Source organism: Salmo salar, chromosome 13 (assembly GCF_965601325.2).
Source record: "Salmo salar chromosome 13, fSalSal1, whole genome shotgun sequence".
NCBI classification, from domain to species: domain Eukaryota; kingdom Metazoa; phylum Chordata; class Actinopteri; order Salmoniformes; family Salmonidae; genus Salmo; species Salmo salar.
In genome coordinates, this window is record NC_138303.1 from 72092701 (window position 1) to 72114057 (window position 21357).

Genomic DNA, 21357 nt, shown 5'->3' on the forward strand with positions numbered 1-21357 from the left:
CTACCGAGAGATCTGTATTATTCGTAGCTGTCTATTTACCACCACAAACCGATGCTGGCACTAGGACCGCACTCAACGAGCTGTATAAGGCCATAATCAAACAAGAAAATGCTTATCCAGAAGCGGCGCTCCTAGTGGCCGGGGACTTTAATGCAGGCAAACTTAAATCCATTTTACCTCATTTTTACCAGCATGTTACATGTGCAACCACAGGGGAAAAAAACTCTAGACCACATTTACTCCACACACAGACGCACACCATTTGGCAAATCTGACCATAATTCTATCCTCCTGATTCCTGCTTACAAGCAAAAACTAAAGCAAGAAGTATCAGTGTCTCGCTCAATACGGAAGTGGTCAGATGACACGGATGCTACGCTACAGTACTGATTTGCTAGCACAGGCTGGAATATCTTCCGGGATTCATCCAATGGCATTGAGGAGTATACCACCTCAGTCACTAATCCGGACGCTTATTAGTAATTCCGCTATGCCCTCCAACGAACTATCAAACAGGCAAAGCATCAATACAGGACTAAGATTGAATCCTACTACACCGGCTTGTGGCAGGGCTTGCAAACTATTACAGACTACAAAGGGAAACCCAGCCGCGAGCTGTCCAATGACGCGAGCCTACAAGACAAGCTAAATCCCTTTTATGCTTGCTTCAAGGCAAGCAACACTGAAGCATGCATGAGAGCACCAGCTGTTCCAGACGACTGTGTGATCACGCTCTCTGTTGCCGATGTGAGCAAGACTTTTAAACAGGTCAACATTCATAAGGCTGCGGAGCCAGATGGATTACCAGGACGTGTACTCAGAGTATGCGTGAACCAACTGGCAAGTGTCTTCACTGACGTTTTCAACTTCTCTCTGACCGAGTCTGTAATACCTACATGTTTCAAGCAGATCACCATAGTCCCTGTGCCCAAGAACACTAAGGTAACCTGCCTAAATGACTACCGACCCGTAGCACTCACATCAGTAGCCATGAAGTGCTTTGAAAGGCTGGTCATAGCTCACATCAACACCATCATCCCGGAAACCCTGGACCCACTCCAATTTGCATACCGCCCCAACAGACCCACAGATGATGCAATCTCAATCGCACTCCCCACTGCCCTTTCCCACCTGGACAAAATGAACACTTATGTGAGAATGCTGTTCATTGACTACAGCTCAGCGTTCAACACCATATTGCCCACAAAGCTCATCACTAAGCTAAGGACCCTGGGACTTAACACCTCCCTCTGCAACTGGATCTTGGACTTCCTGACGGGCCGCCCCCAGGTGGTAAAGGTAGGCAACAACACATCTGCCATGCTGATCCTCAACACTGGGGCCCCTCAGGGGTGTGTACTTAGTCCCCGCCTGTACTCCCTGTTCCCCCACAACTGCGTGGCCAAGCACGACTCCAACACCATCGTTATGTTTGCCTGACGACACAACAGTGGTAGGCCTGATCACCGACAACGATGAAACAGCCTATAGGGAGGAGGTCAGCATGGTGCCAAGACAACAACCTCACTCTCAATGTGAGCAAGACAAAGGAGCTGATTGTGGACTACAGGAAAAGGAGAGCCGAACAGGCCCCCATTAACATCGACTGGGCTGTACTGGAGTGGGTCGAGAGTTTCAAGTTCCTTGGTGCCCACATCACCAACAAACTATCATGGTCCAAACACACCAGGCACGACAACACCGTTTCCCCCTCAGGAGACTGAAAAGATTTGGCATGGATCCCCAGATACTCAAGAAGTTATACAGCTGCACCCTCGAGAGCATCCTGACCGGTTGCATCACCACCTGGTAAGGCAACTGCTCGGCATTCGGCCTTAAGGCGTTGTAGAGGGTAGTGTGTGCGGCCCAGTACATCACAGGACCTATATACAAGGCTACCGCACAGCATACCGGAGCGCCAAATCTAGGTCCAAAAGGCTCCTTAATAGCTTTTACCCCCAAGCTATAAGACTGCTGAACAATAAATCAAATGGCCACCTGGACTATTTACATTGACACTCCCCCCCTTTGTTTTTACACTGCTGCTACTCACTGTTTATTATCTATGCATAGTCACTTTACCCCTACTTACAGGTACAAATTACTTCGACTAACCTGTACCTCTGCACATTGACTCAGTACCGGTACCCCCTCTAGAAAACCTTGTTATTGTTATTTAATTGTGTTACTTTTTATTAAATTGTTTACTTTAGTTTATTTAGTCAATATTTTCTTAACTCTATTTCTTGAATTGCATTGTTGGTTAAGGGCTTGTAAGGTTGTATTCAGCGCATGTGACAAATACAATTTAATTTGATTTAAACGTGTAGTGTAATTAAGGTATTAAAAGGCTTAATTTTCCCTTACGAAAAATCTATCAACCCTACAACAATGTCTATTCATTATAATCCACATAATAATTCACATTTCCTGCTGTTGCAGGATTATTTTCCTGGTGTAGCAAACTGGCTCAAATTAAGATCCGTCATCTTTAGACGTAGCTCATTAGGCTACCAGCAGAGTATGAATCATTCCTTTAAAAGTTATGGCTTTGTATCTTGAGCTTGTTAAATGGCTATATACTGTATAATCAATCACGTTCGGCTAACAGTGTGCGAAAATAAATCTTACATTATGACATGTTTACATTGATTAGGCAAAATATTTAGTTTTGAAAGGGCTGTAGTTGTATAGGCCAATACAAATGTATTATATATTGTTATGCATTCAACTTTATTTGCAGAGTGCATTTTGATGCCAAATAACTCTTGGGCCCAGCTCGTAGAAATAAACATTGAAGATGAGAGATACAGTGCATCTTAAGTGTCACCTGAGTGCTGCCCAGCTGTAAAATGTCATATAGAGGCTGGCATATTGAGCGTCAGAAAGCATTGGCAGTCCACCACTACTTCCATTAAAAACATTGGCTGAAATGGATTGCATAGCAAACCATTCCCACTGTAGGCCTAGTAGCCATGGAAGAAAGATGCCACAATTACCACTGAAGTAATGTGTATTTAGGGATGATTTTTTATTGTTGTTTCCACAGAACTCCTTTGCAAATTATACACAAGTTACTTTCCTACTTATTGTTTTAACAACTGTTAAATCCCAATTGTTTTTAAATGGTCTATTTTGTGGTTTAAAATCCATCCAGTGAACTAAACAAATATCCTTTACATTCTCTTATGATGGTATTTAAACCCTCACGAGTTAAAAAAAGACAATTACTTCAGATTAGTTGGCACGTGCTAACGTTTCAAAGTGTGTTCTGCATGTAGGCTACATTAAAGCCTTGTACACACTGCAGGCCTTAATGCTCAAATCTGTTAGTAAACAATTAAAAAGCTAATTAGCTACCACATGTTCTTGTCAAACTGTCAACGGAGTAGCTAGCAAGCAACACTTGAGGGCAAATACATTTGTTTTGACCATTCAGACACAAGTCACATGGCCAGGAACCAGATTTGTATCTGACTTTAAATCAACTACTAAGGTGGTTTGAAATGTGGCTTGAAATATCCTATTCCATGTGCTTTTTGACTGTTCAGACTGCAGGGAAAAGAACAGATTCTAATCGGATATGCAAATAAGATTTGAGTCACTTCAAACTGCCAATGTGAACATGATTTAAGACTCCTGAAATCTTCTCTCCACTTTGTGAACACATTAGGCTAGGTATGCATTCATAAAGCCTTTCTAACTGCCTACATAGGACATTAACCAATCATATTGTACACACTATAGTGCCTATACATAACACTATCAAAATCTCATCGAATACATGTTGTTATTGCACCAATGGTTAATAACTTATTACACAAGCTAATACTATGCCTGGTGGGATAAATATTAATAGATATAATAACTATTATCTTGTCAACGATGTATGGTTGGGCGCAATGACAATTCGAACAATGGAAAAGAGAACTATCCTCAGAAAACATAAACCTACGAGATCAACTATAGAGACTCTTCTTCACGGACGTGAGGGCAGCCAGCATCGTCGGACGTCGGTTTATTATTGACACTAACATTAAGGCTAGATCAGGATGACGGATGTCGCATTTCGTTTGATGGCAATATTGAATGTGTAGGTCCATGTTGGAAATAATCAATATTCCTGAACGCCAAGTATCATTAGAAACTATTTCAATTAAATCTGTCAATAACGGATTACCGGTAGGTTAATATTATAAAGTACCCTATGCAGGATCGCTCACGTACACGAGTGTATGCGCGCGCGCTCAGGTTGCACCTGCAAGATGCTCAAAGTGTTTTTGCATAAAGTCCTGTGAAGATAGAATACATATTTGATAATCCTAATATGTGACTGCAATTTGGGTTTGAGATGGTTCCTTGTAACGAAGATGTCATTGCGGCTCCGATGCAACTTCACGCTCCAACTCACCTTGAAACAGGGCTTGTCTGGTTGTGCGTCCAAAGCGACAGTGGAGAAACCAATCCACGCCCCAAAGCCTCCTACACTCACCAATGAAAAGAGTGCGGAGGCGGATCTAAAATCTAAAGTGTCATGCCTGGTTTCATGTTGGATTTACCATCTGACGTCATCTGCTCTCCTCTCACTGGTGCAGGTGCTCTGTCTCAGCGAGAGAGGATGCGAAGGAGAGCAGGGGAGGGATAAAGCGAAGGGCGCCGGTGAAAAAGTGTGCAGGGCATGATTTAAAGGATATCAACCGCAACAGATTGCGCGTTTATCGACCCGGGGACTCAGTAATGAAAGGTTTATTGAAAGGGGCACTTTGAGATATGATGAGGTTTCTTTCTGGTTGGCAATAGTACTATGATTTGGTATGTGGCCACTTTGATAGCAAGTGTATTCAGCACCCGAGGAACGGCAGCTCAAGGTGAGTTGAAGTGCAATATTTTATACTGCTTCCTGCTGAAGTTTTATTGTGGCTATGTTTACTAGGCTATATGGCTTTCGGATCATTGGTTGTTTGCCTGTCCACAAATGTCTGACAAAAGTAGGCAAAATTGAGTTTATTCAATTCGGTATCCATTGTGTTTGAATTGCTTGCACCTGTTTCAAAGTGTAATGATAAGACGAGCACAAATTAGGAGGAAAAGTAATAAAAATGCATTTTATTATGAAGAATATCCACCCCATGCCCTGTATGTACATTGGCATAAGGGGGTGGATAATAAGAAATTAAGAGCACTAATCCTGATTTACTACTGTATCTAATAATACGGTTTGGGAATGGATTGTCATGCTGCTATAAACTAATTTGAATAACCTTTAGGTAGCTGCAGAGGCGCGTGCAAAACACCATCCTGATTCTCAGTAGTGCTGTTAGCTATATTCGTGACTCGACAATAGCGTTTTGTATGTTTAAAAACGCAACTGAAATTCTTAGTGGTTTTGTAAATGGTTTGTTCGTGTTTTACCTTAAAAAACACTTGTCGTAGAGTTTTCTTTTGACACTTTACTTTCTTAATCGCGAAAGGCAGGCCTACTTATATGTTTGTGCCACCAACTATGGTTATACATAGTGTCTTGCAATACAGGTGCGGTGATAAACATACGTTTTCATCCCAATTTAAAACTGTCTCATATTATGGATTCAGTTAGCCCATACTTCCATCTATGTCCACTGGGTGGAGTTTATTATTATTTTTTTTTAATAGTGTCACTGCTGCAACATGGTACAGTATGTTCAAGAATGGTCAAATATGCTCAGTTAAGTTTATACTGCATATATCCATTGATAGTTCATTTGGATTGATAATCAAGGGGTTGAGTTTACATTGATAGTTAGTCTTTGCTGCTATGTGCAGAATAGTTGTGCGTAGCCTACAGTATATACTACAGTAGTAGTACAAAAATTCTTATTTTTCCACATTTTGTTGTGTTACAGCCTGAATATAAAATGGTTTAAATATAGATTAATTTTTACAAATGGGAAAAAAAGGAAAAGCTGAAATCTCTTGAGTAAATAAGTATTCAATCCCTTTGTTATGGCAGCCTAAATGTGTTCAGGTGTAAGAATTTGCTAAACAAGTCACATAAGTTTCATGGACTCACTCTGTGTGCAATAATACTGTTTTTGAGTGACAACCTCATCTCTGTACCCCACACATACAATTATCTGTAAGGTCCCTCATTTGAGCAGTGAATTTCAAACATAGATTCAACCACAAAGACCAGGGAGGTTTTCCAATGCCTCAGAAAGAAGGGCCCTTATTGGTAGAAGGGTAAAAAAAAAAAGCAGACATTGAATATCCCTTTGAGCATGCTGATGTTATTAATTACACTTTGGATGGTGTATCAATACACCCAGTTACTACAAAGATACAGGCGTCCTTCCTAACTCATTTGCCAGAGAGGAAGGAAACCGCTCAGGGATTTCACCATGAGGCCAACGGTAACTTTAAAACAGTTATAGAGTGTAATGGCTGTGATAGGAGGTAACTGAGGATGGATCAACAACATTGTAGTTACTCCACAATACTAACCTAATTGACAGAGTGAAAAGAAGGAAGCCTGTACCGAATACAAATATTCCCAAACATGCATCCTGTTTGCAACCAGGCACTAAAGTTATACTGCAAAAAATGTGGCAAAGCAATTAACATTTTGTCCTGAATATCAAATAAAATTGTATTTGTCACATGCTCCGAATAGAACATGTGTAGACCTTACAGTGAAATGCTTACTTCCAAGCCCTTAGCCAACAATGCATTTTAAAGAAAAATAAGTGTTACGTAAAAAATAGATAAATTAAAAATAACATAGTTAAAGAGCAGCAGTAAAATAACAGTAGCAAGTCTATATACAGGGGATACCGGTACAGAGTCAATGTGCGGGGGCACAGGTTAGTTGAGGTAATTGAGGTAATATGTACATGTAGGTAGAGTTATTAAAGTGACTATGCATAGATGATAACCAAAGAGTAGCAGCAGCGTTCTGGGGTGGGGGGGTGGCAATGATTAGCTGTTCAGGAGTCTGATGGCTTGGGGGTAGAAGCTGTTCAGAAGCCTTTTTGACCTAGACTTGGCGCTCCTGTACCGCTTGCTGTGCGGTAGCAGAGAGAACAGTCTATGACTTGGGTGGCTGGAATCTTTGACAATTTCCAGGGCCTTCTTCTGACAACACCTGGTATAGAGGTCCTGGATGGCAGGAACCTTGGCCCCAGTGATGTACTGGGCTGTATGCACTACCCTCTGTTGTGCCTTGCGGTCGGATTTTTCCATACCAGGCAGTGATACAACCAGTCAGGATGCTCTTGATGGTACAGCTGTAGAACATTTTGAGCATCTGAGGACCCATGCCAAATCTTTTCAGTCTCCTACGTGTGGATAGGCTTTGTCGTGCCCTTCACAACTGTCTTGGTGTGTTTGTTGGTGATGTGGAGACCAAGGAACTTGAAGCTCACAACCTGCTCCACTACAGCCCTGTCGATGAGAATGGGGGTTGACTCGGTCCTCCTTTTCCTGTAGTCCACAATCATCTCCTTTGTCTTGATCACATTGAGGGAGAGGTTGTTATCCTGGCACCACACAGCCAGGTCTCTGACCTCCTCCGCATAGGCTTCCTCATCATTGTCATTGATTAGACACTTTTATGTCGTCGGCAAACTTAATGATGGTGTTGGAGTTGTACCTGGCTATGCAGTCATGGGTGAACAGGGAGTACAGGAGGGGACTGAGCACTCACCCCTGAGGGGCCCCCTTGTATTGAGGAATAGTGTGGCAGATGTGTTGTTACCTACCCTTACCACCTGGGGGCGGGCCATCAGGAAGTCCAGGATCCAGTTGCAGAGGGAGGTGTTTAGTCCCTGGGTCCGTAGCTTAGTGATGAGCTCATCTCATATGTATACACTGTATTTTTACCATCTATTGCATCTTGCCTATGCCGCTCGGTATTCCATTCCTTTACTTAGATTTGTGTGTATTAGGTAGGTGTTGTGGAATTGTTAGATTACTTGTTAGATATTGCTGCACTGTCGGAACTAGAAGCACAAGCATTTCGCTACACTCACAATAATGTCTGCTAACCATGTGTATTTGACCAATAAAATTTGATTTCATTTGAGCTTTGAGGGCACTATGGTGTTGAACGCTGAGCTGTAGTCAATGAATAGTGTTCTCACATAGGTGTTCCTTTAGTCTAGGTGGGAAAGGGCAGTGTGAAGTGCAATAGAGATTGCATCATATGTGGATCTGTCGGGGTGGTATTCGAATTGGAGTGGGTCTAGGGTTTCTGGGATAATGGTGTTGATGTGAGCCATGAACATCCTTTCAAAGCACTTCATGGCTACAGAGGTGAGTGCTACGGGTTGATAGTCATTTAGGCCGGTTACCTTAGTGTTCTTGGGCACAGGGACTATGGTGGTCTGCTTGAAACATGTTAGTATTACAGACTCCGTCAGGGACAGGTTGAAAATGTCAGTGAAGACACTTGCCAGTTGGTCAGCGCATGCTCAGAGTACATGTCCTGGTAATCCATCTGGCCCCGAGGCCTTGTGAATGTTGAACGAGCTGCAACAAACACACACTGGACAGTTTTATCTCAATCTCTTCATTCAAAGACTCAATCATGGACACTCGTACTGACAGTTGTGACTGCTTTGCGTGATGTATTGTTGTCTCTACCTTCTTGCCCTTTGTGCTGTTGTCTGTGCCCAATAATGTTTGTACTATGTTTTGTGCTGCTACCATGTTGTTGTCATGTTCATGCTGTTTTCAACTCTCTAGAGACAGCAGGAGCGGTAGAGATACTCTCAAAGATCGGCTATGAAAAAGCCAACTGACACTTACTCTTGTGTTACTGACTTGTTGCACCCTCGACAACTACTATGATTATTATTATTTGACAATGCTGGTCATTTATGAACATTTGAACATCTAGGCCATGTGCTGTTATAATCTCCACCCGGCACAGCCAGAAGAGGACTGGCCACCCCTCATAGCCTGGTTCCTCTCTAGGTTTCTTCCTAGGTTTTGGCTTTTCTAGGGAGTTTTTCCTAGCCACCGTGCTTCTACACCTGCATTGCTGGCTGTTTGGGGTTTTAGGCTGGGTTTCTGTACAGCACTTTGTGATATCAGCTGATGTAAGAAGGGCTCTGCCCGAGGGAGATATCCAACTGGCCCCTCCGTCGCGACGTAACCTGAACGCCCATCTGCGGCCCGCTAATCGTTAGCTGTCTTATCGGCTGCCATCTGAATAGGTCTATCGGACAATTTTCTTGGGCCACTAGAACTATTTTGCCAATTGGACTGGTCCCCCCCTACCACACGGAACCCCACTAATCTACAGACGGAAACGCACGAGGTGGCTAAATACAGACCTTCCTCCATCTTCTGCCAGCTTGCTACCTATGGCCCGGCTAGCTGTCTGAATCTCACTGGACCCTTATGATCACTCGGCTAAGCATGCCTCTCCTTAATGTCAATATGCCTTGTCCATTGCTGTTCTGGTTAGTGTTTATTGGCTTATTTCACTGTAGAGCCTCTAGCCCTGCTCATTATACCTTATCCAACCTTTCAGTTCCACCACCCACACATGCTATGACATCTTCTGGTTTCAATGATGTTTCTAGAGATAATATCTCTCTCATTATCACTCAATGCCTAGGTTTACCTCCACTGTATTCACATCCTACCATACCTTTGTCTGTACATTATACCTTGAAGCTATTTTATCGCCCCCAGAAACCTGCTCCTTTTACTCTCTATTCCGGACGTCATAGACGACCAATTCTCATAGCTTTTAGCCATACCCTTATCCTACTCCTCCTCTGTTCCTCTGGTGATGTAGAGGTGAATCCAGGCCCTGCAGTGCCTAGCTCCACTCCTATTCCTCAGGCGCTCTCTTTTGATGACTTCTGTAACAGTAATAGCCTTGGTTTCATTCATGTTAACATTAGAAGCCTCCTCCTTAAGTTTGTTTTATTCACTGCTTTAGCACACTCTGCCAACCCGGATGTCCTAGCCGTGTCTGAATCCTGGCTTAGGAAGTCCACAAAAACTCTGAAATCTTCATCCCTAACTATAACATTTTCAGACAAGATAGAACGGCCAAAGGGGGTGGTGTAGCCTGCAGAGTTATGTCCTATTATCCAGGTCTGTACCCAAACTATTTGAACTTCTACTTTTAAAAATCCATCTCTCTAAAAACAAGTCTCTCACCGTTGCCGCCTGCTATAGACCACCCTCTGCCCCCAGCTGTGCTCTTGACACCATATGTGAACTGATTGCCCCCCATCTATCTTCAGAGCTTGTGCTGCTAGGTGACCTAAACTGGGACATGCTTAACTTCTATGGGCTATGTGGGACACAGCCAGTGAAATTTCAAAACAACAAAATGTCATAATTCAGATTTCCTCAAACATACAACTATTTTACACCATTTTAAAGATACACCTCTCCTTATTCCAACCACATTGTCTGATTTCAAAAAGGCTTTACGGCGAAAGCATAAAGTTAGATTATGTTAGGACAGTACCAACACAAGAAAAACCACACAGCCATTTTCCAAGCAGGAGAGGGGTCACAAAAACCAGAAATACAGCTAAAATTATGCACTAACCTTTGACGATCTTCATCAGATGACACTCCTAGGACGTCATGTTACACAATACATGTATGTTTTGTTCGATAAAGTTCATATTTATATCCAAAAACCCCATTTTACTTTGGCGCGTGATGTTCAGAAAATATTTTGCCTCCAAAACTGCCGGTGAATCAGCACAACAATTTACAAAAAATACTCATCATAAACGTTGATAAAATATTAAACGGTTATTCAAAGAATTATAGATAAACATCTCCTTAACCTCTCTAGGGGAGGTGGGATGATATCGTCCCACACTATTCAACAGCCAGTGACAAATCAGAGCGCCAAATTTAAAACCACAAAATGTCATAATTCAAAGTTCTCAAACATAGGACTATTTTACACCATTTTATAGATACACTTCTCCTGAATCGAACCACGTTGTCCGATTACCAAAAGGCTTTACAGCGAAAGCAAAACATTAGATTATGTTAGGAGAGTACATGGACACAAAAAAACACACAGCCATTTCCAAGCAACTAGCATGCATCACAAATACCCAAAACACAGCTAAATGCAGCACTAACCTTTGATCTTCATCACCCCCACCCCTTGTCTTACCGGAGGCAGCTGTTCTATCTTGCCGATGCAGCATAAAACCTGGCAGCTGTATTTTATCCATGTCGTCGTTCAGTCACGACTCCGTGAAACACGATATTACAATTTAATGTCCGGTTGGTAGGATATTCGTGATCGTAGCTCGACTATTTTGTTATCCAATGATTGTATGTTGGCTAATAGGACTGATGGTAGATGCAGATCACCCACTCGCTGTCGGATCCTTACAAGACACCCCGACATCCATCCCCGATATCTCTGTCTCTTTCTCCTGCGAATGACGGGGATGTTGGCTTTGTCAGGTGTCTGTAATAAATCCTTCGCTTCCGACTCGTTATAGAAAAATTCTTCGTCCAGTACGAGGTGAGTAATCACTATCCTGATATCCAGAAGCTCTTTTCGTTCATAAGAGATGATGACAGAAACACACACATTAGCGCAATTGGTTAAGAATCCATAAAACGGCAGCCATCTCTTCCGGCGCCATTCAATCAATACACTTCAATATGAAGTGTATTGGATTTGCCCCAAACATAACAACACATTACTGAGTACCATTCTCCATATTTTCAAGCATAGTGTAGGCTGCAACATGTTATGGGTATGCTTGTAATCGTTAGGGACTGGTTAGTTTTTCAGGATAAAAAAGAAACAGAATGGAGCTAAGCGTAGGCAAAATCCTAAAGGAAAACCTGGTTTGGCTGTTTAGCAATGATCAACAGCCAATTTGACAGAGCTTGAAGAATTTAAAAAAGAATAATGTGCAAATATTGTACAATCCAGGTGTGCAAAGCTCTTAGAGACTTACCCAGATATACTCACAGCTGTAATTGATGCCAAAGGTGATTCTGACATGTATTGACTCAGGGGTGTGAATGCTTATGTAAATGAGATATTTCTGTATTCTAAATAAATTTGCTAACATTTCTAAAAACATGTTTTCACTTCGTCAGTATGGGGTATTGTGTGTAAATGTGTGAGAAACAACATATATGTAACCAATTTAGAATTCAGGCTGTAACACACCAAAATGTGCAATACGTCAAGGGGTATGAATACTTTCCAAAGGCACTGTATATCCTCCTCAAAATATGTAGTCCCATTCAGCCAGGAGGGCAGCAGACTGTTGTTATTGCCAAGGAGACGAGGACAGTACACTGAGTGATGCTGTGATGCTGGTGTCATATGCCTCTGGGCGACTGAGAACTGACTGTCACCTTGCTCTGCCACTCATGTGCTCCTCTGCATATGTTCCCTATCTCCGACGTTACGGACGGACATCACAGAGCTCTAGAGCCCATATACACACACACCCACAGAAACTGCTCTGTACTCTGTCCTCCTGCCTGAATGCTGCTGTCTCAAGCTGTCAGCTGGCAAACGCCTCGACTCTGGCCAGCGATAACCCTGGACACGAGCCAGAGTGCTCTCTGTTCTTGTCTCGGTCTCTCTCTCTCTCTGCCCTCTGTCTTCCCTCTCTCCCCGTCTTAACTCTCATCTTCTGTTTTTGTCTGCTTCTCTTTCTGTGTGTGCATCCTCTTTCTACCCTCCATCTCTCTCCGACCTTTGGTCTCAGGTCCTTTCTCTAATGTCTTGCTCGCCACACAAACTCAACACCCCCACCACCATTTAAATTGGCTCTTAGCAATATGGGATAGCAGAGTGGGGGGCATGGGAGCATGGAGAGCGACGTTAATGGAGGCCTGGAGGGGTGCGCGGCAACCGTCTGCTCCCATCCACACTCCACTTGTTACACCCCCCCCTCCCCCGGGAATAGTGCGTCTTTAAACATGATATGAGCATATGCCCACTAACAGGAAGGCGCTCTCCCCCTGTTAAACTGATTATGACTAAGCTGTGCGTTAAATGCCACTCTGGTGCCTGACCGTAATGCACATGGCACGGGTACAGAGCGGGCAGGTTGTGTTGGGGCAAGGGGTGGGTTTTAACATCATTGCCCCCCAGGATAGTTTGTCAGGACTGTGTGTCTGTGCGTGTGGGCGTGTGTGCATGTATGTGCGAGTGCATGAGTACGCTATATGTTTTTTGTGTGTGGATCGTGGAGGGAAAATAATGAAAACAACAAGGAAAATATTTAGTTAAAGGCATAGAGATTTCAGTAATACTTTTTCTGCCTCAAAACATTTTGGTGGTATACATATTACAAAAGAGCAGGTTGGCGACTGTTGATGACCACACTGAAACCTGCAGAGTAGTTACTAACTAACCACAGATAGGAATGCTGAGACAGCCAATTCAAAGCAATCGATTTCATTGTCAAGGTTCCAAGTATTTGTGGTGTGTGTGTGTGAGAGAGAGTGTGAATTTGTGTTTGCATGTGTGATTGTGTGTGTGTGTGTGTCTGTGTCTGTGTGCGCACATTTAGTACATTCTACATAAAGATGAACACTGCTGACTGGTCTTAATCATAATATTTTTGGTGTGGGTCACTTTGTCAGTGGTCCACATACACACAACAAATCACATAACATACATTGTATTTCATACTGCTGTATTTTTTTGTATAATTAACTAATATGTATATAGTCCAGCAGTATAGCTTCTTCCCCATTAGTATATGGCAGCACAGCTCCTCACTTTGTAATATGTTGGATGGGCTAGGCTATCTTGTCTGGCCCCAATTCCATTTCTATGCTCTCAGCACTTCAAAGATGGCTTCCTGTCTGCAATGTACTTCCTACAGAATGCTCTCTCTAGCCCTCAGACTGGTATCATTGCCAGGAGTGTGTGTGTGTGTGCATGTCAGAGAGTGAGGATCCTTACTGGATATGAGGGTGGGAAATTGGGATGAGGAAAAGTGTCTCAGAAGTGTCCCTGTTGCCTCAGATAAAGTATTCCTCTAATACCTTCCTTCAACTGCCCTGGTTTTGAGGTCACACTTAACAGTAGCTCTCAAAGAGTGAGATCTTGGCCAGTATTTGAACCTGCATAGGTTTATAGGTTATTCAAACCTTTTATTACAGTCATTTTTGCATGTGGTTCTTTATTATGCTATCTAATGGGTGTCTTTTCTAGTAGTTAACCAGTACACTGTTAAAAAAAAAGGTGCAATCTAGAACCTAAAAGGGTTCTTCTGTTGTCCCCATAGGATAACCCTTTTTGGCTCCAGGTTGAACCTTTTTGGTGCCAGTTTGAACCTTTCCACAGAGTGTTCTACATGGACCCAAAAAGGGTTCTACATGGAACCAAAAATGGTGCTCCTATGGGGACAGCCGAATGATAAAGAAGTCAGTTATGGAGAGACGTGTGTCACTGCTCATTAAGATATTCTTGAAATTGTTCTTAAATAAAATGCATTAAGTAAGACGTAAAGCTTTAGTTTTAATCTGTCCTCTGCTTCATGGTGTGCTCGTCGGCATGGTAATCTTCTCGCCCGGGGCAAATGGCACGCTCCATAAGTCACCAACCTTCATACGTCAATCAGCTGGTATTTGGACTAGGAAGGATTGACTCAGGGGTCCATCTTTCACCAGGGCTCTGATGCGAGAGAACGCTGGTGAAAGATGCTCCAGATATACATGGATGGGGGCCTTGTTGAACATCTTCAATTATGCATTCTACTCCACAAAGCTTTAGTTTAGAAGTAAGGTCAGTGTGTTACTATTTCAGTCTTGTCAACACTGAAAAATACCCAGTTCATGTTGGCAACATAGTAAATGGCTGTTTTATTCATGTTGCAGGAGTTGATACCACCCCCTTTTTCCTGTCTGTTTAGTCTCTACATGTCTGCTTAGATGTCTAACCATTTTGAGTAGAAAATTGCTAATTGATCGATCTAGTACCCAGTGGGGATTTTTATGTATATCTTGGCGGGGCAAACTCCCCCAATTTGTTTTAGATGCAGGCCAGCAAAGCCACAACACTAAACAATACATGAATTGCACTATAACAGTGACAAACAGTGCCCACAAACTGTTAGGGCCTATATAAAGCTGTCCCAACAGCAGTCCCAACACCTTACCACTGCTACACCTGGTTATCAGCGGAGCCTTGTCTTGCAGCGAAATAGTTAATTCAGCCTCATTTACAGCTCTAGAAAGAGGCCAGAGTTCCAGACTTGGAATTCAGAGTTGGATGACCGTTCAAAATGTATTTTCCCAGTCGGAGCTCGTTTTTTCATAGTTCCCAGTTGTCTTGAACTCAATGAAGTCTGAGTTTCCAGTTCTTTTGAAAGCGGCAGAAATCATGCTGGATTGACAGCATGGCCAATGTTGAATGTTTATCCTTTAAGCTTGGAAAAGAGACCCTTAAACCCAGACTTGGACCAAACATACACTCCACTGAATAGCAGGCTAGTGATTGCTTTGCAATGCTTGTAGTTAAATCAAATCAAATTTTATTTGTTACATACGCCAAAAACAACAGACCTTACAGTAGACCTTATAATGAAATGCTTACTTACAAGCCCTTAACCAACCATGCTTTAAGAAGTAAAGATGTTTTTTAAATAAGTGTTAATTAAAAAATGTAAAATAAAAGTAACATAAATAAACAGCAGCAGTAAAATAACAAGCGAGGGTATATACGCAACAACACGTCTGCCACGCTGATCCTCAACACTGGGTCCCTCAGGGGTGTGTACTTAGTCCCCTCCTGTACTCCCTGTTCACCCACGACTCTGTGGCCAAACACGACTCCAACACCATCATTAAGTTTGCTGATGACACAACAGTGGTAGACCTGATCACCGACAACGATGAGACAGCCTATAGGGAGGAGGTCAGAGAACTGGCAGTGTGGTGCCAGGACAACAACCTCTCCCTCAATGTAAGCAAGACAAAGGAGCTGATCGTGGACTACAGGAAAAGGCGGGCCGAACAGGCCCCCATTAACATCGACGGGGCTATAGTGGAGCAGGTTGAGAGTTTCAAATTCCTTGCTGTCCACATGATCAACGAACTATCATGGTCCAAACACACCAAGACAGTCGTGAAGCGGGCACGACAAAACCTATTCCCCCTCAGGAGACTGAATAGATTTGGCATGGTCCCCAGATCCTCAAAAAGTTCTACAGCTGCATCATTGAGAGCATCCTGACAGGTTGCATCACCGCCTGGTATAGAAACTGCTCGGCATCTGACCATAAAGCACTACAGAGGGTAGTGCGTATGGCCCAGTACATCACTGGGGCCAAGCTTCCTGCCATCCAGGACCTATATAATAGGCAGTGTCAGAGGAAAGCCCATAAAATTTTCAGACACTCCAGTCACCCTAGTCATAGACGGTTTTCTCTGCTACCGCACAGCAAGCAGTACCGGAGCGCCAAGTCTAGCACCAAAAGGCTCCTACCCCCAGGAGCAGCTTCTACCCCCAAGCCATAAGACTGCTGGCCCACCCCCCTCCATTTGTTTTGTACACTGCTGATACTCGCTATTTATTATCTATGCATAGTCACTTCACCCCTACATACATGTACAAATTACCTCAACTAACCTGTACCGCTGCATGCTGACTCGGTACCCCCTGTATATAGCCTTGTTATTGTGTTTAAAAAATATATATATATATTATTTTTTCTTTTATTTGGTCAAATATTCCTAACTCTTCTTGAACTGCACTGTTGGTTAAGGGCTTGTAAGTAAGCATTTCACGGTATCGTCTACACTTGTTGTATTCAACGCATGTGACAAAGTTTGATTTGATATACAGGGGGTACCGGTACAGAGTCATTGTAGGCACTATGGTGTTGAACGCTGAGCTGTTGTCAATGAATAGCGTTCTCACATAGGTGTTCCTTTTGTCCAGGTGGGAAAGGGCAGAGTGGAGTGCAATACAGATTGCATCATCTGTGGATCTGTTGGGGCGGTATGTAAATTGGTGTGGGTTGAGGGTTTCTGCGATAATGGTGTTGATGTGAGTCATGACTAGCCTTTCAAAGCACTTAATGGCTACAGACGTGAGTGCTACAGGTCTGTAGTCATTTAGGCAGGTTACCTTAGTGTTCTTGGGCACAGGGACTATGGTGGTCTGCTTGAAACATGTTGGTATTACAGACTCCGTCAGGGACGGGCTGAAAATGTCAGTGAAGACACTTGCCAGTGGCGGTTCTAGCTTGTATGGCCAATGGACCCCCCCCCCAAAAAAGCTCCATTCTGCACTACCTGTTATTTTTATTCCGACATTCGGAACAACACAAATAAATAATCTTAACATTTAAAACTATAGAAAAATATATAGAAAAATAAGACTCAGAAATTTCAAAAAGGAAGTAACAAATAGAAACAAATTGTAGTATATAAATACAATTAAAAGATAATGGAATTATTACAATATTACCCTATTGCTAACAAAAAACACATATAAAACCAAATTGCACAAATCCTATATCACAAAAACATACAAATAGAATAACACACTTATAAAGAAGAGAACGTGATTATTACACTATTGTACTTCAAACAAGAAACACACAAACTAAATTGCACAACTTATTGCATTACTAATTGCATTAGTTCTGTACAAAGTCACAGAACTATTTGATAGATTCCCCTGCTACCCCTACCTTGGGCTTCCAGTTGGGGAGACCTGAGGTCAACCTACCCACGCCCCCCTCCCCATCTTGTCCTTCTGAGTGAGATACCTTCCCAAGCAGTAGCCTGTCCAGCTCACAAGCTACAATCAGGTCGCCCACTCCGACAAGGTTAGTTGACACACAGTCTCACACGGTGACATGATATCATTGATGCGACGTGCAAATGAGCGATTGAAAACTGATTGCGCAAATGTCACTATTCCGAATCGTTTGTTTTATTTTTTGTTTTTTGTGCGGGTGCACCATTCCACCCCTGGCAAGATGCCGCCCTGGGCGGCTGCCCATGTCGCCTATGCCTAAATCCGCCACTGCTCGGAGTACACGTTCTGGTAATCCGTCTGGCCCTGCGGCCTTGTGAATGTTGACCTGTTTAAAGGTCTTACTCACATAGGCTACGGAAAGCGGGATCACACAGTCGTCCGGAACAGCTGGCGCTCTCATGCATGTTTCAGTGTTACTTGCCTCGAAGCGAGCTTAAAGTAATTTAGCTCATCTGGTAGGTTTGTGTCACTGGGCAGCTCATGGTTGTGCTTCCCTTTTGTAGTCTAATAGTTTGCAAACCCTGCCACATCCGACGAACGTCGGAGCCGGTGTAGTACGATTCGATCTTAGTCCTGTGTTGACGCTTTGCTTGTTTGATGGTTCGTCGGAGGGCATAGCGGGATTTCTTATAAGTTTCCGGGTTAGTCCCACTCTTTGAAAAAGGCAGCTCTACCCTTTAGCTCAATGCAGATGTTGCCTGTAATCAATGGCTTCTGGTTGGGGTGTGTACGTACAGTCACTGTGGGGACGATGTCACAGATGCACTTATTGATGAAGCCAGTGACTGATGTGGTGTACTCCTCAATGCCATCGGAAGAATCCTGGAACATATTCCAGTCTGTGCTAGCAAAACAGTCCTGTAGCTTAGCATCTGCTTCATCTGACCAGTTTCTTATTGACCGAGTTACTGATGCATCCTGCTTTACTTTTTGCTTGTAAGCCGCCTCTGTATGAGCGTTTTCCTGTTTGCTTATGGCCGTATACAGCTCATTGAGTGCGGTCTTAGTGCCAGCATCGGTCTGCAGTGGTATATAGACAGCTACGGAAAATATAGATGTAAACTCTCTTGGTAAATAGTGTGGTCTACAGCTTATCATGAGATACTCAACCTCAGGCAAATATGCATAGGCCACCACCCCTTGTCTTACCAGAGGCCGCTGTTCTATCCTGCGAAAAAGCTTAAAACCCGTCAGCTGTATGTTAATCATGTCATCGTTCAGTTATGACTCGGTGAAGCATAAGATATTACCGTTTTTAATGTCCCATTGGTAGAATATATGTGCTCGTAGTTAGTCTATTTTATTATCGATTGATTGTACGTTGGCTAATAGGACCGATGGTAAAGGTAGATTACCCTCTCGGTGACCGATCCTTACAAGGCACCCGGACTGTCGTCCACGATACCTCCGTCTTTTCCTCCTGTGAATGATGGGAATGAGGGCCTTGTCAGGTGTCTGGACTAAATCCTTCCCATCTGACTCATTGAAGAAGAATACCTTCAGTGCGGGACGTGTAATTGCTGTCCTGATATCAAGAAGCTCTTTTCGGGTCATAAGACACGGTGGCAGAAACATTATGTACAAAATACGTTACAAATAACGCAAGAAAACATGCACAATTGGTAGCCATGCTGGTTGCTGGTTAAGTGTGCCTTGAATTCTAAGTAAATCACAGACAGCGTCACCAGCAAAGCATCCCCACACCATCACACCTCCTTCTCCATGCTTCACGGTCGTAACTACACATGCGGAGAGCATCCGTTAACCTACTCTGCGTCTCACAAAGACACAGCGGTTGCAACCAAAAATCGCAAATTTGGACTCATCAGACCAAAGGACAGATTTCCACCGGTCTAATGTCCATTGCTTGTGGTTCTTGGCTCAAGCATGTCTCTTCTTCTTATTGGCGTCCTTTAGTAGTGGTTTCTTTGCAGCAATTCGACCATGAATGCCTGATTCACGCAGTCTCCTCTGAACAGTTGATGTTGAGATGTGTCTGTTACTTGAGCTCTGTGAAGCATTTATTTGGGCTGCAATTTCTGAGGCTGGTAACTCTAATGAACTTATCCTCTGCAGCAGAGGTAACTCTGGGTCTTCCTTTCCTGTGGCGGTCCTCATGAGAACCAGTTTCATCATAGGCCTTGATGCTTTTTGCGACTGCACTTGAAGAAACTTTCCGTTATTGAAATTCTCTGCATTGACTGACTTTCATGTCTTAAAGTAATGGCGAACTGTCATTTCTCTCTGCTTATTTGAGCTGTTCTTGCCATAATATGGACTTAGCCCTATTTGGTAAAAGACCATCTTCTGTATACCACCCCTTTCTTGTCAGAACACAACTTATTGGCTCAAACGCATTAAGGAAAGAAATTCCACAAATTAACTTTTAACAAGGCACACCTGTTAATTGAAATGCATTCCAGATGACTACCTCATAAAGCTGGTTGAGAGAATGCCACGAGTGTGCAAAGCTGTCATCAAGGCTACTTTGAAGAATCTCAAATAAAATATATGTTTGATTTGTTTAACACTTTTATACAGTACCGGTCAAAAGTTTGGACACACCTACTTATCCAAGGGACTTTCTTAATTTTTACTATTTTCTACATCGTAGAATAATAGTGAAGACATCAAAACTATGAAATAACATATATGGAATCATGTAGTAACCAAAAAAGTGTTAAACAAGTGAAAATATATTTGAGATTCTTCAAAGTAGCCACCCTTTGCATTTGCCCACTGAAGTCAGTTACGATGCCGAACCTCAGTCAGGTTAAGACTGGTGAGGACAACGAGCACACAGATGCGCTTCCTTGAAGGTTTCTGATAGTTTGTTCAGAAATTCTTCACTTGAACAAGCCCACAGGTGGTGGATATTCCTGCAGTATGCATGCCAATTGCACACTCCCTCAAAACTTGAGACATCAGTGGCCTCCCAGACAGACTAAACAACTTCTTTGCTCGCTTTGAGGACAATGCAGTGCCACTGACACGGCCCGCAACCAAAACCTGCGGGCTCTCCTTCACTGCAGCCGACGTGAGCAAAACATTTAAAATTGTCAACCCTCGCAAGGCTGCAGGCCCAGACGGCATCCCCAGCCGCGTCCTCAGAGCATGCGCAGACCTAAATGACTACCGCCCCGTAGCACTCACTTCCGTCATCATGAAGTGCTTTGAGAGACTAGTCAAGGACCATATCACCTCCACCCTACCTGACACCCTAGACCCATTCCAATTTGCTTACTGCCTCAATAGGTCCACAGACGATGCAATCACACTGCCCTAACCCATCTGGACAAGAGGAATACCTATGTAAGAATGCTGTTCATCGACTACAGCTCAGCATTTAACACATTAGTACCCTCCAAACTCGTCTTAAGCTCGAGACCCTGGGTCTCGACCCCGCCCTGTGCAACTGGGTCCTGGACTTCCTGATGGGCCGCCCCCAGGTGGTGAGGGTAGGTAACAACATCTCCACCCCGCTGATCCTCAACACTTGGGCCCCACAAGGGTGCGTTCTCAGCCCTCTCCTGTACTCCCTGTTCACCCACGACTGCGTGGCCATGCACGCCTCCAACTCAATCATCAAGTTTGCAGACGACACTACAGTGGTAGGCTTGATT

General features: G+C 43.3%; 1 protein-coding gene across 1 annotated transcript in view; it reads left to right on the forward strand.

Moving 5' to 3' along the window:
• Nucleotides 1–4610: 4610 nt before the first annotated feature.
• The window catches only part of LOC106567733 (protein turtle homolog B), a 176517-nt gene continuing 159770 nt past the window's right edge, over nt 4611–21357 (forward strand). The window contains exon 1 of the mRNA XM_014137396.3: nt 4611–4868. Within this exon, the coding sequence (XP_013992871.1) occupies nt 4805–4868 (64 nt within the window). The 5' untranslated portion in view covers nt 4611–4804. The remainder of the gene's footprint in view (nt 4869–21357) is intronic.